Here is a 19,305-nt window from a genome sequence, read left to right as displayed (position 1 = left end):
AAATAATTCTTCCATTATATATATTTTTTTTTGTTAAATTAGAGAAAACATGCTTTTGTATTAAACCTCAAAGGTTCTCACGATCTTGAGCTCAAGTCATCAAAGTCAGGAGAACTTTTGAAATTTTTTTACTCTTTTATGGCAATGACGGTCGTTTGACGATGCGTACCTGATTTGCGTGTGATAGGTGGGTGTTGTGTGCTCCGTGTGGGTGGTAAGAAGTTCGACCGGACTGGTGGCCATTGTGAGATGCGTGTGAAGGTGATCGTCGATGTCCGACGTCGGTTCGAGCAAAAGGACGCCCGGTGTCGACGGGCAAGGCGTCGGTTCAAGAAGTGATACCCTGACTCGTTCTCGGCCCTCGCTGAAACATATCAAAGCATCCCATGCATACGTTGTAAGAAAGAGTAGGTAAACAGTATGAATAAACAGAGGATTAAGATAGCCGATGCAATACGTTACGCGCATCGATGAGAACATCGACGTTTTAACGCGTAACGTAAACGGTTGCGATTACACCGCAGAGTATAACTTCGAGTATGTATTCGATACCGTGACTGTTGAGACAAAGTGACGTCACTATTGAGATTCCACAAATCAAGTAGGTACGCACGTATTTGCGCTGCAGAAATAACAAGCGATACGCGTGCGTGATAACGAGCGGTATAAGTGCTGAAAACGTCGAGTAAAGAAAAAAAGAGAAAAGAAAGAAAAGGTTGCCGCTGTACGCAAAAACCGTCTTTGTCCAGTCATAGCCGGCAGCTTTCTTATCTGTATCGTAGGAAAGGTGAGACCATTTAGCGGGTCTCGCATGTGAAGAGGGAAAGAGAACTTGAGTGCATTACGGACGCACGCGTACACTCGATGTCGCTGGATCTGGTTTGCGGTTGGGGTTGGGGCACTTCGTCGCATCGATCTCGTCGTCACGGCGCCAAGCTGCCCTTATTTTATCGGTTATACGGTCAGTAGAGTTTGTATACAGAAGAGGGAAAACCGATGGCGGATTGTCGCACGGAGATATGTATCCATGTCGGTTCAAGCAACGTCGAATGGTTTCGCAAATTTATCTTATTATCACAGCATATCGTCGTGTCGAACTTCGGTCGAGCCATACTTCTCACCGAATCGACATTTCGAAGCAACTCTGTCATTGGCTAAACAACGTTTTGAACCGTAGTCGTAGACGTTGGTGAATCACATCTGAGTACCAAGCCATAACAATCTCGAGCCATTATTTGCTCGAAGTTTACTCTACTCGTGCAATTGAGAATGCCAAGCACTCTTTGGTGTGTAATATGCAGAATAGCAATGTCAGGAACACGCGAAATTAAACTCGTTGAACATCCTTCGGAGACGTGACTCGAGTGACAAACAGTGTCGTGTTTTCCCATTGACATCAAGATTATCTGGACCACGTATCGTTTTGACTTAGACTTCGACCGATATCACAAGCTTCTGAGTCAGGGCAATGAACGGTCAAAAGCATACGTTCCATCGTCAAAGTACAACGAGTAACATTGGAGAACTCTGCGGTGTAGCTATAAGATTTTATGACTCCAGTAACGAGCTAGAACCAAGTCCCCGAGTTCTTTGTTTCTTCATACTTGAATATTTGTATTGCACGATTGTTCTTCATAGAACGCGTGAACACCGCTGGCAACTATCCAAAGTCTTTCAGACACTTCGTTTACGGTAAATCCTATAGTGATCCTAAATACGAGATACAGCTTGACTTTGAGCTGCGGCGACTGTTGGCAATGAGAATTAAATTGCCAGGTCGAATCTCTAATGCGCATGATGTACGTACGTACGGAGTCGAAAAAAAAAAGATGAAAACAAAACATGGAGTCCAAAGTTTAATTGAATGTAACACAAAAAGAGCTTCGAAAATTCTGAGGAATCAGGTTATAATCGGAATAATTTGCAGGTATGCTAAGTTTGTAACAAGCCCACAAGTACGCCCACTTCAAGCTCATAAATCTAAATTCGCCTGCCTTCTGCGACATAGACGGTGAATAATTAAAGAATTTGTTACCACAAGAGAGATTCTCTGAGTCACGGATTCCTCCTCGCAGTCACTGTTCATTCCCAATCACAATGTGCGAGATGAATTAAACGAGTACCAGAGCGTGACGGTTGAACGATGAAGAAAAGGGCCCGAAGCCTGTACGTATAAAGATAATCCTTTTCCAGTCTGGCTTTGTCATCGCCGATATAAATGAATACCTGGAGGATAAGGACGACAGTCGATTTGGGAGTTGGGAATTTGGATTCCGGCTTCCACTTTGGATTGAGCGACACTGTCAACACCCACGCGAAGCATTAAACGAGACGACAGACGACGCGGGGTACGAGCAGTGCTCAATTGCTGCAATTTAGATTACATCATTCGAGTTCCTCTGAGACAGACTCTGAGATGGTCTCTTTCCTCTTTCCGTTCCTTGCCCCGTACTCCCTCACCGTCCGTTGGTCGTCGATGTGTTCAAGGTTCGAGTACCAGTTAACGAATTTCAAGGACCATCGACGCCGTTTGATGTTCAGAACGGCGATAAGGAACGAGCCCAGCGCAATTAAGCCTTGGAGCATTGAAAGATAACAGTCCAACCGTCTGCGGAATTTCGCTTCTAATGAGCCGAAATTGAGATCAAGTGCTCAATTCCTCATCCCATCCACTCGACGGTTACAATTAGCATCTTCTGCACTCGTAATGCATTTATGTAGGTAGGTACATTGTACACGGTCACATCGGATTGCACCGTAGTGACGAAAGCGCAGAGGCAAGGAGAACCCTCGGTTGCCAGCAGCGACGATTACAGAGGATAGCTAGGCTAGATTGACGAGGAAATTCAATTATACCACCTTGAAAGATAGCCGGCAAGATATTCCCCCTCTCCATTAGACTTAGTCCATGATAGTCGGAAATTCAACGTTGAGAACCGTTATCAAGTAGAATCACCGGTACATTCACACCATATGCTCAAAATATTTGGAATTATACATCAAACGTTCACCAGTACCTACAATGCTCGTGGAATTCTGCGAATAAATTATCCTTGAGGATCAGGTGTTAATTGTTTAGAAATTTCCAGACGGTCTCTTTCACCGTCAGAAAACCCAAAGTATCATTACACTTCAAATGAGCTCGATTTAAAGAACTATTCATTGTCTTATGACGTGACAAAAGAGACGTGAATACGTATTTCTCACCATCCTGATCTTAGATTCGTTCGAAAATACCTTTCCAACAACATTCAAGTACGTCTCTCGGGTAGTTGTCAACGGAATGCGAAGCTTACGTAGAAGCTTGTGCTCTAGAGACACCGAAACATAGAGACGCATGCGAACAGGAAGCGTAACGTTTGCATATCTGCATACCTAGCGAGCAAGATATTTGACCTTGAGTTACCCAGGGCGTGTCTAGGCCACAGTATAAGCTCACAGGGGAATGCGTCACGTGCCGACATGCAATTATCCTTGTCCATTGTCCTTGCGTCACATCCGTGCACGCGTGCTTTATGTCAAAGGCACCGTCAGTGGTGGTGGACAGGCTTTGGATCGTTGCCGGGATGAGTTGGTTGTCAGGTTCTGTCAAACCGAACGAACCGGCTTCCGATGATGTAACACCTGGTATCCACACGCAGAGGTATACACATTAGACGTAGAACCGGAAGCCAGCTGTAGACAAACGGCCAACACCTGCAGGTGTGATCAGGAGGAGTTGGATCCACCACCAATGGAAGAGAGTCAACTCCGTACCATCATTGGGCGTTGTAGGTGCAACCTGAATACCAAGAAGAAGATCAGAACAAGACGAAGGCCTCCACGACGATGTGGTCGCTCTTTGCAATCCATCTCTGGATGCTCTCAATACGCGAGAATCAGCTCGCGATGAGTCGATAAGTCCACTGAGGGGTTTACTTCTAGAGAGGTGTAAGAAGGCTCTACCCAAGTGTGACACCGCAGCAGTATCTCGACTCCGGTGGATCATTGGATGGGAAGACGAGAAGATGGCATGGCAGCGTTCGTTAACCGTACAACATCGGTCTCTCCTCTCTTCTTTTCTCTGGCCAATGCATCTCTCCTCTGGGTTCGTGGGTCCGACGGCACCGAAAAACTGTGAACAGAGGCATGACTCGAATCCCGTCGTGGCCTCGACCGCTCTCCATATCCATCCACCGAAGGGGGAAAGAGGAGGACGGGTTTTGTGACCGTAGGTAGTCCAAAAAACCATCTCCTGAGCGGTTTGCATGACGGTGCTGTGCTCTCTCCTCGCTCCTCTGCATATATTTTATACACACTTTCACGTGTACGTGTACATATATTCATTCGCCTGCGTCGTGCCGCGCGCTTCGCCAGAGGTTCCTTTCTCACTGCCAGTCAGCCACAGCCGTTCGCGCAGCAGGCGACTTCGACAACAATAGATGTCATAAAAGTATCTCAATAGTTACCTTCTCTGAGCAGCAAAAAAAAAAAAAGGACCAATGGATATAGTTGTACGGATATTATGCACGGATAGTTGTTATCGACTCCAAAAATCATCCAAGAGAAATGGGTGATGATTTAGTACCTACAATTTTTGAATCTGTGGTTTAGGCACACCGGTATTCAGATGATTCCAACACTATAATGATAAATGATGATCGCGTCATTAATTTATTTATTCCTCCATACCACCGGATGCTTTGAAGAAAAATTAGTTGTGGGTATGGAATCGCTCACTCACGACCAAGATTTATTTATTCCTGACAAATATAGAGAGTCTGTAGTTTAATCTACGTGTCTGATGGTCCACATATACGATAATATAATGTAGGTATAACACGGGTATAATATTAATCATGCCGGCGGTCGATTCTGCAGCATCAGTCAGGTCAAAAATAACCTCCGATAAAATGGCTTCGGAAGTTCCGACGCGCGTCAGATTGAACGACCAATAAATACTTGTTAGATAGAACCCCCTCCCCCCTCCAGGCGATTGTGATCAACAACAATGAAGTTTGATGCAAATTAGAACGTCCAATATTCGATCAACTTATAGTGTTCGCATTGGAATGAATCCTTCCTCTCTTTCTCTCTCTCTCTCTCTGGATGTTAGGTGTAGACTATTCTAGATTAATTCCTTACTCTCCATTAGTGGCTGTATTACATTGTGATGTCTGTATCTCTCTTGATCACAGAGTAATTTTTCTTGTAATGCTACATTGCCACATTGTCTAATATTTTCATGTACATAAATATATCTATCTATCTGTCGATCCATCTATTTCTTTAATGTTCACATGTGCGCACAGAAACGTTTGACGAATGCGACGAATGACGCAACGACTCAAGGTCCACGAGCATGAGGCAGGTAGGTGTACACAATACATGTATATACACACATTTGTGTACACTGTATATATATACAGAACGGCGTGCGGATCCAAAAGCGTGAATGCCGTCATCGCGGTAAATGGAAAACGGCCCGCGGGCCGTTGCGGCGTCATTAGAACCGGGCACACAAAGAAAAACACTATACACCAATCCTAAGCTCATCCTCGTTCCCAATTTCTTATAGGTAACCAGCCACCTACATAAGGGCCGAAGATTAGAAAGTCTACGGTGAAATCGAATATCGATGAAAACCAAGGCGCGGCCCTAACGTCTCGACAATTGCAACTTCCTTCCTCAGGCCATCAATGATACACACAATGGTTGGATAGACTCTCTTCAAGTTTTATAATGCACTTTTTCTACCCTTCTAAAGGGCGTGCAACGTCAGCCCAGTTCCCCAGTTCCTCCAGCTTCAAGTCCGGAAGGACGGGGTGGGATTTGTGACATTTTCTTAACAATGGGTCGATGACTGTCGACGAGCTTTCAAGAGCGGCACGAACCTTTCCCTCCTGTTATTCGACCGCCCTATACTCCTTCAAAACCTACTTTACACCCGCTCTAACGACTTTACCCGTACTCTGTACGCATGTAGTTGTATGGTCATTATCATAACTAACCGACGGCGTAAACGGTTGCACCGAAGATACGGTAAAGGACGTAGCATTCAACTCCGTGGGTCGTTACTCATTATTGCTGGTTTACCACGAGGACAAAGTTAACGTAACGAAACGTGAGGGAAATGTTATAAATATTACGCAATTTTTGGAACGACTTTTATAAGGAAAAATCGGTAACAAACAGTGTTTTAAAGTAAGATTATATTTTGTTTATTTTTTTATCATTCTATATTATTTATCATGGTTTACTAATTTTCAGACATCCCTAAAAGTGCGAAGTAACGATTCTTCCTGAACATCTATCATTACAGTCTTGTAGAAGTTATGCACCGATTCCACATAACGAAAAATTATGAAAACTTTGACAATTATCAAAGGATGAATAAAACTTCGTTAGATGGTTGAAAATCGGATGAATGAATATTGAGGCAAAGTCTGAGGACTATGTTGACGGTATTATTCTTCACTCAGCTTAGCGCTCATCGTAAAATTTTATTACACACTTCTCCAAGCTCTCTAAATAACACGGACAACGTAACATCGATATGAGGAGATCGGAATGTTGGATCGGTATCAATTTTCTTTTTCAAAAACAAATTTCATTCATTATCAAACGTTTTTCGTAGACATTCGATTATACAACTTCAAAATTATCATATATGTACGTTTTGACTAACGGATGTGATGTTGCAATTGTTGTATTAATGGACGTAACGTCACTTTAACATTATTAATAATTAGAATTCTTCCTTTCAATGAATAATGAATCCAACTTACACACCCCAGGTGTATACTGTATACTTTATACATATATACCTACACACCTAGGTAAAGTAACGCCCTTTTGAAAGCGTTCAATATCGGCCGGTGGCCGGGAAGACCATTAACGGTATGTGTCGAGGATACTGCACGTGAGAAATACAATACACCTCAAGTGGCATGAAAGTTATCGCAATTTCCGTGCTGCAAAAACATAAATGAGGCAAGAAAAAGTGTACAGAACGAAGAGAAGCGAAGTCGAATCTTTTCCGATCGATCGTCGAACGTTTATACAATACAACGAAATTACGCATCGCTCTCAACAAAATCATGTTGTACGCAATGTATACACAAATGCGAACAAATTATTCATTAGACTCGATGCAACTAGATGCGCGTGGAAAAATCATTAGAAAAGAGTTAGATTCAAGTCGAGTAAATATGAGGACGTTACTAAATTCCTGAATAAATTTCCAGCGTACATAAAAAAAAAAACAGTTTTAACATTGTCAGAATTTTAGTAAAAAGATTACATAAAATTCGATCTCTCAGTACTTGGGGAAGAATAAAAATCCCGCTGAAAAATCATCAAGCAAGAAATTTCCCTGAATCCTTAAAAATTCCTCTTCTCTGATATCTGACCAACAGGTGAAACGTCGGTTAACACCTTCTGCGGACTATTTACAACGAAGATAATTTACAAAACTGTACCGGGTTTTGATAGCGATCTGTTTTTTACCATGAGCCAACAATGACATTCCTCGTAAGCAAGGAGCTCCCTTTTTCGCCTTGTAGGAGGAACGAGAAACGGGAGAAACGGGAATCCAGGAAAGAAAGGACAATGAAGGGGTGACCGAATTGTGTGTCAAGATGGCGGGTATCCATGGCAACCTTGCAGTGATATTTCACGCGTTTCAGTATCACGGTTCCGTCCCGTTCGTTTCAACCCAACGAATTTTTCCTGCCCTCCACGAATTGCTGGGGCGAAAAAATCCCCAGAGGCTCAAATTATCAGGAAAAATAAAACTCGAGCCGATTCGTGAATTGCATATGCTGAGCTTTTATCCTCAAATCTGACAGCCCTGGATATAAAACACGAAATTCGAAGGAAGGTTTCCGACAATAGGCGGTTGGGAACTGGCGTCACTTTGGAAACTCGAACCCAGTTCATTCTTTCTATTCCAGTAAATGGAATTGTCCCGAAAGTTATAGGCAGGAAATTGATATAACTTAAAATTAAATCCAACGATGTATGAAAGAGTGAGAACGCAAAGCGTGTAAATTCAATGATGGCGAGTATCATCAGATAACTTTCGGTGAGCCTGCAGGCCTGTGGCTTATGCATATAAAATACGTTGTACCGACATAACTCAACGATACCGAATGAATAAACAATCAGAACATATGATACCGGAAATACGAATTATAGCCCTGAATGTAAAACAACTCGTTCACTCTCGTAAATTGGAGAGCAATCGAGTTATTATTTTTCTTTTTTGTCGCTATTGTATAAATAAAAATCTCTTCGTTCTAATAATTAAAAAAACCGATAATAGCATCCCACATACCTCAAAGAAGACGTAACGATCCTAGTTTCGAAAAAACTTGAAATACTTCGACAAGAAATCCAAAATCACTGGAACAGTTCGTTTGTTGTTTTTCTTTCTTTTTTCTTTTTTAAATCGACACGTTCGGCCTGTAGATCAGAGAGACGATGTTTTTCACCCGATGAATTCGTCGGTTCTTCGCACTGACCCAGAGATATTAATTTCGCTGGGATAAACAGGAGAGAACAAAAACCGAGGAACCGAGGGGTCAGAGTCAAGTTTTGGGTAGGGGTGGATGGTCAGAGAGAGAGAGAGAGAGAAAGAGAGGGAAAAGGGGCAAGAGAGGGTTGGGAGGGGGGGGAGGGAAGAGGAGGGAAAATATGAGAGCACACGAGATTAATCGAGCACCGATGCAATACTACGTGTAGCAAGTATCGAGAATTGTATGGTTATAATATTGCGAAACGAATTAGTGTATCGACTGCTGAGAGAATGGCAATTTTATTTTTTATTCTTCTTCTTCTTCGTTTTTTTTTTTTTTGCACAAACGATTGTTTTTTCCTTATCGCGGTGAATTTTTACACGTACACACTAACGAAACGCGCGACGTTTGCTTTGGCAAACCGAGGGGGAGAGACGGGGTTCACAATACGACCACCACGTACAGCGTCAAGTCGGACCTGCAGGGTCGGACTGAGGCTCTTTTACTCCGTAACGTTCAACCACGCCTGCGTGTTGTTGATGCTTCGGAATTTGGCCACGCGGCGCCACCTCACGGTCTTCTACGTTGTACGTACCCCACCCTTCTGTTTGATTCACGTCTATGGACGCATTTTCTTCTTCATCTTCTTACCTCTGGCAAGGAGGATGATATCCCAGTTTGATATCACCGATTCGATTTCATTTTTAATACGTTATAGCGGATTGAAAACTGAGCAACGCGTCTCTCTTTTTTTTTACAAGCCATTCAACACTTCAAAGGGGTAGAACCATCCTCCGAAGTAAGGCATGTAGAGGGACGATTCAACAGTTTCAACCACAAGAACATAGTATTTTTTTAACCAATCGAACTGGAAAATTTTTCTCATAACGAGAAATGAAAAATGTAATTTTATCGATTCAGAAACAGAAAAAAAAAATACTTGGCGCTTATAGTTTTTAGTCAAATACATCATATTACAAAAGATATCAAATCGGAGAGATCTTCCTTGTGAGAAAACTCTGAATCGATACTGTTCTGATGGTCTTGGAAGATGTAAAGCGTTAACGAGAGGTTGAAAAGACAATACCGAGATTCTTGTACTTCGAATTAATCAACTTTCGGTAGTGTAACGAATAAACGTCAGAATTCTGACGAGCCGTTCACTTGCAAATTATAAACTGAATGTTTCCAATTAATTTACTTTGATTTCGAGTGATTTCTACAGATTTTTACCTTATTATATAATTTTTATTCGTTTTCAATATCACCCCTGATTTCTACACGATTTTCATTGACTTCCGGATTCGATAGAATCACAAATAATCAATTGATATTATTATTGGGGTATCCATAGAAATCAATAAAATATCATTGAATTCAAATCATTTCAAAACAATACTCGGTCATTCAAGTTTCTATGATATAAATATTGATTTTCAGCTATTGAATTGATGACCTCGTTAAGTGTGTATGATATATTCCCCTCCCAAGACTTGAACAAAAACATGTTACACTGTCGAAAAAACAAATTTGTCATCGTAAAATTAGTAGCTTTTTCATACTATAGAATTAATATAGACCCTTTACACTCCGTTTACCGAATCGGAATCTGATTCAGCTCTTTCTTCATTCATTCTCAAGGTAGAAGCACGATCATCGTAAATTACCGATGAGTTTAATGCTGTATATCTAAAAATATCGATCTCCACGTATCTGAAACGCAAAAAAGGGTTTAACAGTCCCATTCTATACGTAATTCTGACCGAGAACACTATAACAGATATTCCTTTAACGCAGAAAAATAAGATAATATATTACATACGTCAACGTCGAAATCGACTAGGACACCCCCTTAAACGAGTTTTAGATAGACGGCAGGTGAGGTATATTATATCGCAGTTCGGAACGCAGTCGTGTCGCTGCCTGATCTAGTTCAAACGAAAGTCTTAATCGAGTTGAAACCCGGAGGATATACGTGTATATAAATGTATATATGATATATATATATATATATATATATATATATATATATATATCATATATATACATGTATAGATCCATACAGACCGAGAGTCGAAGTTTAATTAAATTACTATAAACAAGTTTGTAGAATTCCGTGTTATAGAATCCGGAGGACGTTGCGCAATCCTCCTTCCCTGCTACTCGTTTTTCTTCTTCTTCTTATTCTTGTTCTTGTTCTCCTTTTACTTTTCCAATAGGTGTTTGATTGAAAAACTTCTCTTTACGTACAAATTTTTCTTTCGCGATCTTGCCAACGGATAATCAAAAAAGAAATTACACCTCTTTGTAATGCGAGTTTTATACGTTACGTAACAACAACAACAAAAAAAAAATATATATATATATATATATATATTGAATATAATTACAAAAACGCCGAGAGATAAAGATAACATAGTTTTTCTTTCTCTATTTCGCGTGCGGTGGTTTGTTAAAGAATAGAACAAAGTATAGGAATTCTGGGGTAAAGAAATAAACGTTAAAAAATAATCTATAAGGTATAAATCGAACAAATTGTACGATTGAAAAAAAAATCCTTCGGCATTTTGAGTGCATGTAATCCGGCAGCGAGTGAGTTACGGCTTACGGGTTTAATAATACAACCGTGTTATTTACAATCGTGAATCATTGGTAGGTATACATGTATGTAAAATGAACGAAAGAAGATTGGCAGCGCGTAAGATAACGTTGGTATTTTTCGAACCGGTTCTGTTGCTGGTTATGATGCAGGCTCGAAATACGTGTGCAACAATTCGTAGACCCACATAAAAAGCGTACAAATCATCTTCCATAAGATATCATAATATCGATACCAATAATAAATATACTCAACACCTATATCCATCCTTTATTATTATAATCGTCAATAATTTATTAATTATATATTATAATTTAATGTTTAATAATAATACGAAGATTCCTTTGAAATTACGCAATAATTGGTTCGCAAAATACGTGTGCGCGATTAGATTTAACTCCGACTGATCGTGAGATCTACTTTGTTACTTTGTATAGGTCGAAGTAAAGATATCGATGTAATTAATACCTTACGTCCAATAAGTAATTACGTGCATAAAGTCAGTCTGTGATACGCGATTACCTTGGTCGGAGTGCAACATGCCACGGTGATATGAAATAATCGATTGCACTGAGTTTTATTGAGCAGGAATAATCCTTTTTTGCAATAACGAAAATAGTCTTCACATTTGAACAATGAAAAAAAATCTATATATATAATAGTATATTTTTTCCCCTTCGAGTTATGTTCATTTCATAAATTTTGTTTATCGTCAGAGGGCGAGGAGAGAGAGAGAGAGAGAAAGAAAGAGAAACGATTCATCGAATTTCCTCGTCTACAATCTATAATCTATATATAATACGATAATGAACGATTATTACTGCAGGAGTAAATATGTAGGTCATTTTTTTTTTTTTTTTTATTGTCCTCTTATCACTCGTGTCCGATATCAATTTATCGACAGATTAATCGAACCATGAGTATTGAGCGCCCATTATGCCTCAAAAATGAATACTTCAACTTGTAAGAAAAACAACAAACAATAATTCTTGTTTAGTTAAGCGGCAGAAGAACAATCGTTGCTCTGCGCATGAGATTTAATGGCAGACGAATTGCCGTAATGGAATGCCCCATATATATATATAATATCCATGCAGCATGCGATGTGCGCAGCCGTTGATTTTCTCCCTCCTGACCGACCGACTGACTGACTGACTGACTGACTGACTGACTGACTGACTGAACGATCCATCATTTCTCATCCGTCATCGTGAAAAGTGGGACAAAGAGGGCCTCATTCCACGTGATTCGATATTTATAACGTCTTTTCACCATATTCTCTAATTTGTATTCTTCGTTCAACAGATTCCTCAAGTATAATGATAGGTGTAATTATTGCCTAGTTTTCTTTTTTTTCATTTAATTATTTTTGTCACAGTTGAAAAATAAATGTTTCAATTAAATTGTTCGAGATTTTGATGATAGATTTTTCCTAGACAATAACTTTTTCAGCTAATTGATGACATTTGCATCTAAAAAATCCTTTTTTATACTGTATCTTATAGATTTTCACTCACTGAAACCGGGAAAAATACTGAAAAGGATCCATCACGTCACGTCACTTTTTTTTTTTTTTTTTTTTACCTCGTGTTTGTAGCTTCATTTAGAGTGAAACTCTCGTTTAATTCGAAATCTGATATCCAATTCGTGATTCTAAAAATCCTATGCAAACGGAGAGCGTAGATCGTCCTCGGAGGTGTATCAAAGAAAAAAGAAAAGGTTTCACAGGCGAAAAGAATGAACACGGAATATTAAATACATTTCGTAAAGAAATTGTTTTTTTAATTTTATAAGAAATATTTTTTAGTTAATTGTAATAAAACGGTGGTGTCTTTTATTATTTTTATGTGTTTTTTTTTTTACGCAAACACCTTGTATTTTGCAATAATACTGTACGCGACGGAGGAAAATGGAAGTAATTTGTGGATTCGGCAAACTCGAAACATAATATTTACCAAAACCCATAAAAAATATTTATTTGCAGACCTGTGTAATCCTCATAATTATACTTACTCGGTTTCAGGGGCGACGAGGAGAGCCGCCGAGCCGTAGGTGTTCGGTGTTGGTAGTCGTCCATTGTGCTCGTGAAAATGGTTATTTTCCGGCTCCTCTTGGACGGGTGTCTCATAGACGAGTGTCTCGACCATCGATCCTTTGCTAGAGCCAAAGGAGACCCTGAAATGCGGACAGGATAATTATAGCTCGATGATATAAACGTCAAAGAGACGAACGGCGAAGGAAAAGTCGAATAAAAGAAAACCTTACAAATAACAGAATCGTTTGAGAATTATTTTTTCAAGTTTAATAGGATAAACTGATACCGAGTAAATGCGGTTGGCTCATCTGTGTGATACGGCACTTGAATAGGCAAAGTTGAAGATTTTCTTAGAAAAATTGCAGATTGCCGGTGATTATATTATACGTATACATGTGTATATATTCAGGGGTGAAGGAAAAACGTTTACATAGAATCTCTATTTTTATCCCGATTCGTTTGTTATTCTATTCCAAAACCTTTGGAACTACTTGCTTATGGCTTCTGGATTTTCGGTCATTGAGAGAAGAAGCTGAATAGTGGATACCGCTTTTAAAAAATAGAAAAAGGAACAAAAAAATATGAGATTCAACGATGCATTTTTAGAAAAAATCGATGTTTGGAATCGCTGAGCTAGTTCAAATAAACCGCAATAACGCAAAGCATACTGAAATTTTTTAAATCCAACGCAAAGAAAATCGTTATCATTTTTCAAAGAACTGTGATTTTCGCTAACGATAAGCGAGGTTTTGTCAATTTTAACCCTTGGAAGCGTACATTTTTGTACAAAGATTGTCGACGTCACTGATCTCAAAAATAGGGTCAATCTGAGAAATTTTCAAAATTTAAAATAGCGGATAAAATATCAGCGAACAGGATCAATTTTTATATTTTCAGTCCGCCATATTGGATCCGCTATTTTGAATTCGGAATTTTGAAATTTAGACGTCAGCCACGTTTTTAACGATCCCAGAAACCCCAAGATTACTGAGTTCCGCATAACCTTCCCACAATTACATTTATTCTGTAAAAACAGGTATTTTCAATCCCTTGTTTATTTATAGCGCTCGCTATATTCGCGGGATAATCATAATTCCTCTTAAAACATCAACATTGACATCTGCAAGGCCCGATTACGCACAAAAAAAAAAATAAAAATTGCCAGCGACATCTCAACAATTGAATGTAAGTCTTGACTAATCGATTCTAAAAAGTTGTCTCATACGTAGATCGAAACGATCGAATCGAACATACGTTGCAAAAAAATGAGTCAAATCGTAATTTAGAGATAGTCATTCGAATCTGCAACACCCGTCTCTGACTCAAGTCGCTGGCGTTCTCTGGCGGGAAAAGTCGGAAGCTGTCGAAGCGCGGGTGGGTGTCAAAGTCACGTGACTTTGCGGCTCGACACGTGGCCGAGTATGTAATTTGTCAACTCTGTCTCTGCACTGTATCGTCTTCCGTACGTCCCCCGATGCGCCAGTTTCGGGCTGCAATGAGCTGCAATGCGCTAATCCGCCGGACGCGATCCGAGTCGTGTAATTAAACGTTGCGCAATCCCGGGGCAATTAACGCGGCCCTAATTTGAATCCGTCGCTGCCAGATCCGACGCTCTGCGATCTCACAACTCATCAAGATTAGAATTTGCAACTACAGAAGTTTGTTAAAAGGATAGTTACTTTGCTAAGGAATTGGAGATTGCTTAGTTGATGTACAATTTCAATCAGTTATACGATATTCAAATTCATCCTCGAATACAATTTCTTTTATTTTCAAGTAATTTGAAAGACAACAAGCGGCTTGAGACTGGCCACGAGCCAGCCCTCGAACTTCCCATTCTCACACTGCAGGTTCCAAGTTTATACAGAGAAAAAAAGGACAATATCCAAATCGAATTGCGAACTACAAAGTCAGATTCGTGATCAACGATTTTAGAGCCTTCGGTTACTATTTTACATGAAAATATGACGTTTTTTTTAAATTTCCAACCACTATAATGGATCCGACATTACAAATTTTGGAATTCTGACCTTCGGTTCGTTATCGGTGACCCAAAAAACCTCACGTTACCAATTTTCATTCAAATCCATTCAGCCATTCTCATGATATCATTTTTATTTTATGTATTGGAATTTTGTTATTTAAATAATTGAAAAAGTACTAAACCGATCAAAGCCAAAATCTAATCCCTGTATAATCCATGTTCGGAATCTATGTATACATACCTATGTCTCGATGCATTATTCAAGACAGTAATTGATCTTGTCGAGGAAAAAAAAAAAACATTGACAAGATCCTCGTCACCGTGATTTACGTATTTGCAAGAAATGCAAACGAAAAATTATTCTTCGGTCAAACAACTGTAAAAAAAAAAGCAAAACAAAAAACTGTACAATAATTCAATGTTGTCTAAGACAGAACAAACAACTTTGCAAATCAATTTATGTACAGAAAAAAATCCATACCTTTGTAATCATTCTTCTCAATAACTGAATTCTTTAAATCAAGCCATAAAATAAAAGTTTAGTTTTCAATCAATTCGACTTTCGGAAATTGCGTGTCACTTCGAGACTTGAAAAAGAATTCGTGGAATTTTCGAGACTTTGTGGGATTTCATCATCAGAATTCCATTCGTATATTCTATAAGACTCTACGATATTGCACAAGGATCCTTACGACATGATTTTCACCGGATTTTCATTCCACTCCATGTGATTTCATCAAATTTCACAAGCTTCAAGATTCCACTGATATTAATTCCGATCATGAACAAACAGAAATATTGAAACCACAGTTGCAAAATAATTTTAAAAAAAATCTGTTTCAGCGAATTTGTTTATTGTTTGAACGAATCCTCAAGTACCTATACTTTTTTTTTCAAGCAAATTTGGGATGAAAAGTTGTTTGCAGCTTCAGTATTTTTACTTTCTAGGATTTCTATAGTAAACTCATTGTCCCTTGATTTATTTGATACTCTATTACGTTCGACTAAATCGCAATCGAACTGCCAAAAAGGATCGATTTCCAAGTCACGAACCTAGAAGAAAAGGCGACCGTGGAGTTTGCAAACCGGTCGGGTTGGAGATGAGACTCGTCCAGGGCCGGCGACTTGTAATTTTTTCAGGTATGGAGTTCATTGTAGAAGTGGGAGGGAAAGGGGGGTTGTTCATTTGCTTTATCACAGTTAAATGGTATTTTGATTAACGTTGCATCTTTGGATTTCGAAACATATTAACCTCATTTATACATAATTTTTCAATAAAACCAAAAGTAGCTTGAAGTTCAACATTTCACTTATTCATGACGGAGACTTGATTGATCTCTGTCACCATTTTTCCCCGAATTCAAAGTATCGCTGTGTCAATGAATCTAGATACCATTATCAATCAAAGACATGAGTCTTCAACCTCTGTAAAATGAAAAAATGTCCATACCGCAATGCGAGACGATGCTGGGACGAATGGATGATTCTCTCTCTCGAAAGAAAAAAGGAATTAAATTTTTGGATGCAATGCAAACGAGTAAAGTATTTGACAGAACATAGATACGCAGAAAGTTCGAGGCAACGAAGCTAACTGACTCAACAATAATCTTGGAAAGTTTTTAATTTGATTCCATTCGAGTCTTCGCCTACCAATAACGTTCAATCTGCAGTTATGTTTCCCCACTTTTCCCAGGCGTGGAAACTCCGTACTCAGCATACATCAAGAACGGATTACTCCGACAATAAGGCGACGGCGAAGATTCAAGATTGCTCGAACCCTTCCAAAGTCGGCAAGGAGCTAGTTACAAGGCATCGGGCGATTCCATCCACGTAGAGGACGACAACGGTGTTGTAGGGTAGGTCCGGGTCGTTCGGGTTGGAGGTCGGGGTCGAGGTCGAGGTCGCCGCCGCCGAGACGAACGGTATCGAGCGGCGGGAGCGAGTCTTTCGCGAGGGATGCTTTGCAGCATTGTTAGCGTCTCTCCTCTACGTGTGTATAACCAACGACGACGCCACCACTAGCAGAAATAGACGAGAAATTTCGCCAACCTCAGGCACGTATCGCAAGTAAATCGTGCCCGGGTCAGGCTTCATCTCGAACCTGCTTTCGTTCCAATATTCCCACATTCCCCAACCCCGCGAAAAAAATACACGTCGAAATGAATTCCGGGGCAACAATATTTCTCGAGAGATATATTTATTGGCGATGCGGTGACTTCAACTCGTCGTTCTTCATTATTATCTTTTGTTTTTTCTTCGCTAACAATCGCGTGTCTATTTTCATATTTGGCTAGGACTAGACGGACGTATAGTTTATAACGTCTATAACATACCGCTTCCCGTTTATTATTTATACACACGTATACCTACGCTATAAGATATTTAGAAACTGCACGTCATAGAAGTGTACGAAAGGAACTTTCACGCGCATTAAAATTTGGCTCGGTTCCCGGGACCGATCGCATCATTTTGCGGTATCCTCAACACTAAATATAAATGCTTCACTTACTACATGCGGATACATGCTCCGCATGACCGTTCTTCTTTTATATACCCCCACTACGTATAAGAAGTCAACGATCACTTGTGGCATAAATTATTCAATTGACTCTACAACTGTCAACGGTCATCTCATTTGTCATAAGTATACGCAAGTATATGAGCTTTCAGGCATGTGCATGATGATGATGGTTAAAAACGTACATTGTAACGAGTTGAAACCTTGAACAGTTTGAATAAAACAATAAACTTAACAGGTTACACCAAGCATAACCACACCCTTCGAAAGTGGATACATCATGTTTTTGAATGACGTCATCACCGTCCGAAGTATTCTTCCTCAACGGAATCATTCAATATTCCATCGATTCGTCGCAACGTCTGCGGTCGTCAGCAACAGCTCAGGATATCGGAGAATTGAATTGAATTTTGGTCCGATTAAAGCCTTGAACCAGTATTGGTCATCGGTGTTTCAGAGACCACACGTATGTACGTTTATTCATTAGACGAAGGCTCAGAGAGAGAAAGAGAGAGACGGAGAGTTTTAAATCAATCAGGTTGCTTTGGTGCAGGTAGATATCATGATTGTAAAGGTATTATAGAGCGAGAGAGAGAAAGAAAGAGTAGGTAGTGCAGCCCGAACCCGAACCGACTATTCGGCTGGTTACAGCCAAGTACCTGTGCACCACATGGATAACGATATTCACGCCTGAAAGGTCAAAGGTTCCGCCGATCGCAGCCTTTCGCTTCTCCTCCACCCACGATTTGGAACGTTAACAGTAGACATCCAGCAAAATCAGCTGCAGCAGGTATAAACGTACGAGGATGTAATTGTCAATGGTTCTGTCCCGAGTAGTATGGGTCATTGAATCAATGGTCACCGATAATATACATTTATAGGTACGTACGTATACCAACGCAGGTCTTTGTCAGCCATTATAAACACGGTGTATCCATCGTCGTAATTTATGAACGCGTCCAAGTGTGGTACACGCCTTTACTCGACGTATCTGCCTCTATGCATGTGTATCGTACGTGTGGCTAGGTACTATAGTCGATGGTGGTGGATGGAGGGACGCGTGGGAGTTCGAGGCCACGAGACGCGATCATCGCGAGAAGCTTTACGGACACCCTCATGCCGCATGTCTGACGTAACTGATGGACCCTCTGGACGAGTTCGTTTCCAATATTTTTTTTGGGACGAGAGAGAAGAGAGCAGACTTTAGTTTTTGTCGATAGAATAATTGATGAAGTTGTACTGTTACATACGCTGATTAATCTCGAACAAATATTGCGATTTTGAATCAATCAGATCCATACAGTAAAATCATTCCGTAAAAACTGTAGAATGGTTTCTCAACTATCCTGATAAAAGAAATGATGGTTTCGAAACGATTTTATTATACCAGATACTTTTATAATTGTGTGTGTTTCTTTTTTAACACCCGAACTTCCAATCAGTTCCAAGCAGAGTAAGTTTCTCTGATTGTGCAGAGACAAAGTGTCCTTCTCACAGTCGAAATGATATCGAGTTACGCCAAAGTGGTGCTCGTCGTGTTGCAGCCTGCATAGGGTAGGAGGTGTATAAGGTAAGGTGAGACGGTTGTCCACAGGTTTGTCCCTGACCCGACTGCACGATGGGCGGTATTAGTGCAGCAGCGTGAACGTCGCAACGATCCACCCACACTGT

General features: G+C 40.1%; 1 protein-coding gene and 1 long non-coding RNA gene across 3 annotated transcripts in view; one reads left to right on the top strand and one right to left on the bottom strand.

The window, feature by feature from the left end:
* LOC124213331 (uncharacterized) overlaps nucleotides 1-19,305 on the bottom strand; it is a 50,089-nt gene that overhangs the window by 11,033 nt on the left and 19,751 nt on the right. For both annotated transcript variants that reach the window (XM_046614560.2, XM_046614562.2), the window contains 2 exons: nucleotides 13,111-13,272; nucleotides 170-364 (listed from right to left, as the gene is read on the bottom strand). In XM_046614560.2, the coding sequence (XP_046470516.1) occupies nucleotides 170-364; nucleotides 13,111-13,272 (357 nt within the window). The remainder of the gene's footprint in view (nucleotides 1-169; nucleotides 365-13,110; nucleotides 13,273-19,305) is intronic.
* On the top strand, nucleotides 16,086-19,007 carry LOC138190476 (uncharacterized). The gene is made up of 5 exons (XR_011176470.1): nucleotides 16,086-16,256; nucleotides 16,810-17,170; nucleotides 17,873-18,104; nucleotides 18,188-18,424; nucleotides 18,516-19,007. It is a non-coding gene; the product is annotated as an uncharacterized lncRNA (long non-coding RNA).

Source organism: Neodiprion pinetum, chromosome 2 (genome assembly GCF_021155775.2).
Source record: "Neodiprion pinetum isolate iyNeoPine1 chromosome 2, iyNeoPine1.2, whole genome shotgun sequence".
NCBI classification, from domain to species: Eukaryota; Metazoa; Arthropoda; class Insecta; order Hymenoptera; family Diprionidae; genus Neodiprion; species Neodiprion pinetum.
Note: the sequence above shows the minus strand (reverse complement) of the source record. Positions and strands in the feature narration are given on the sequence as shown.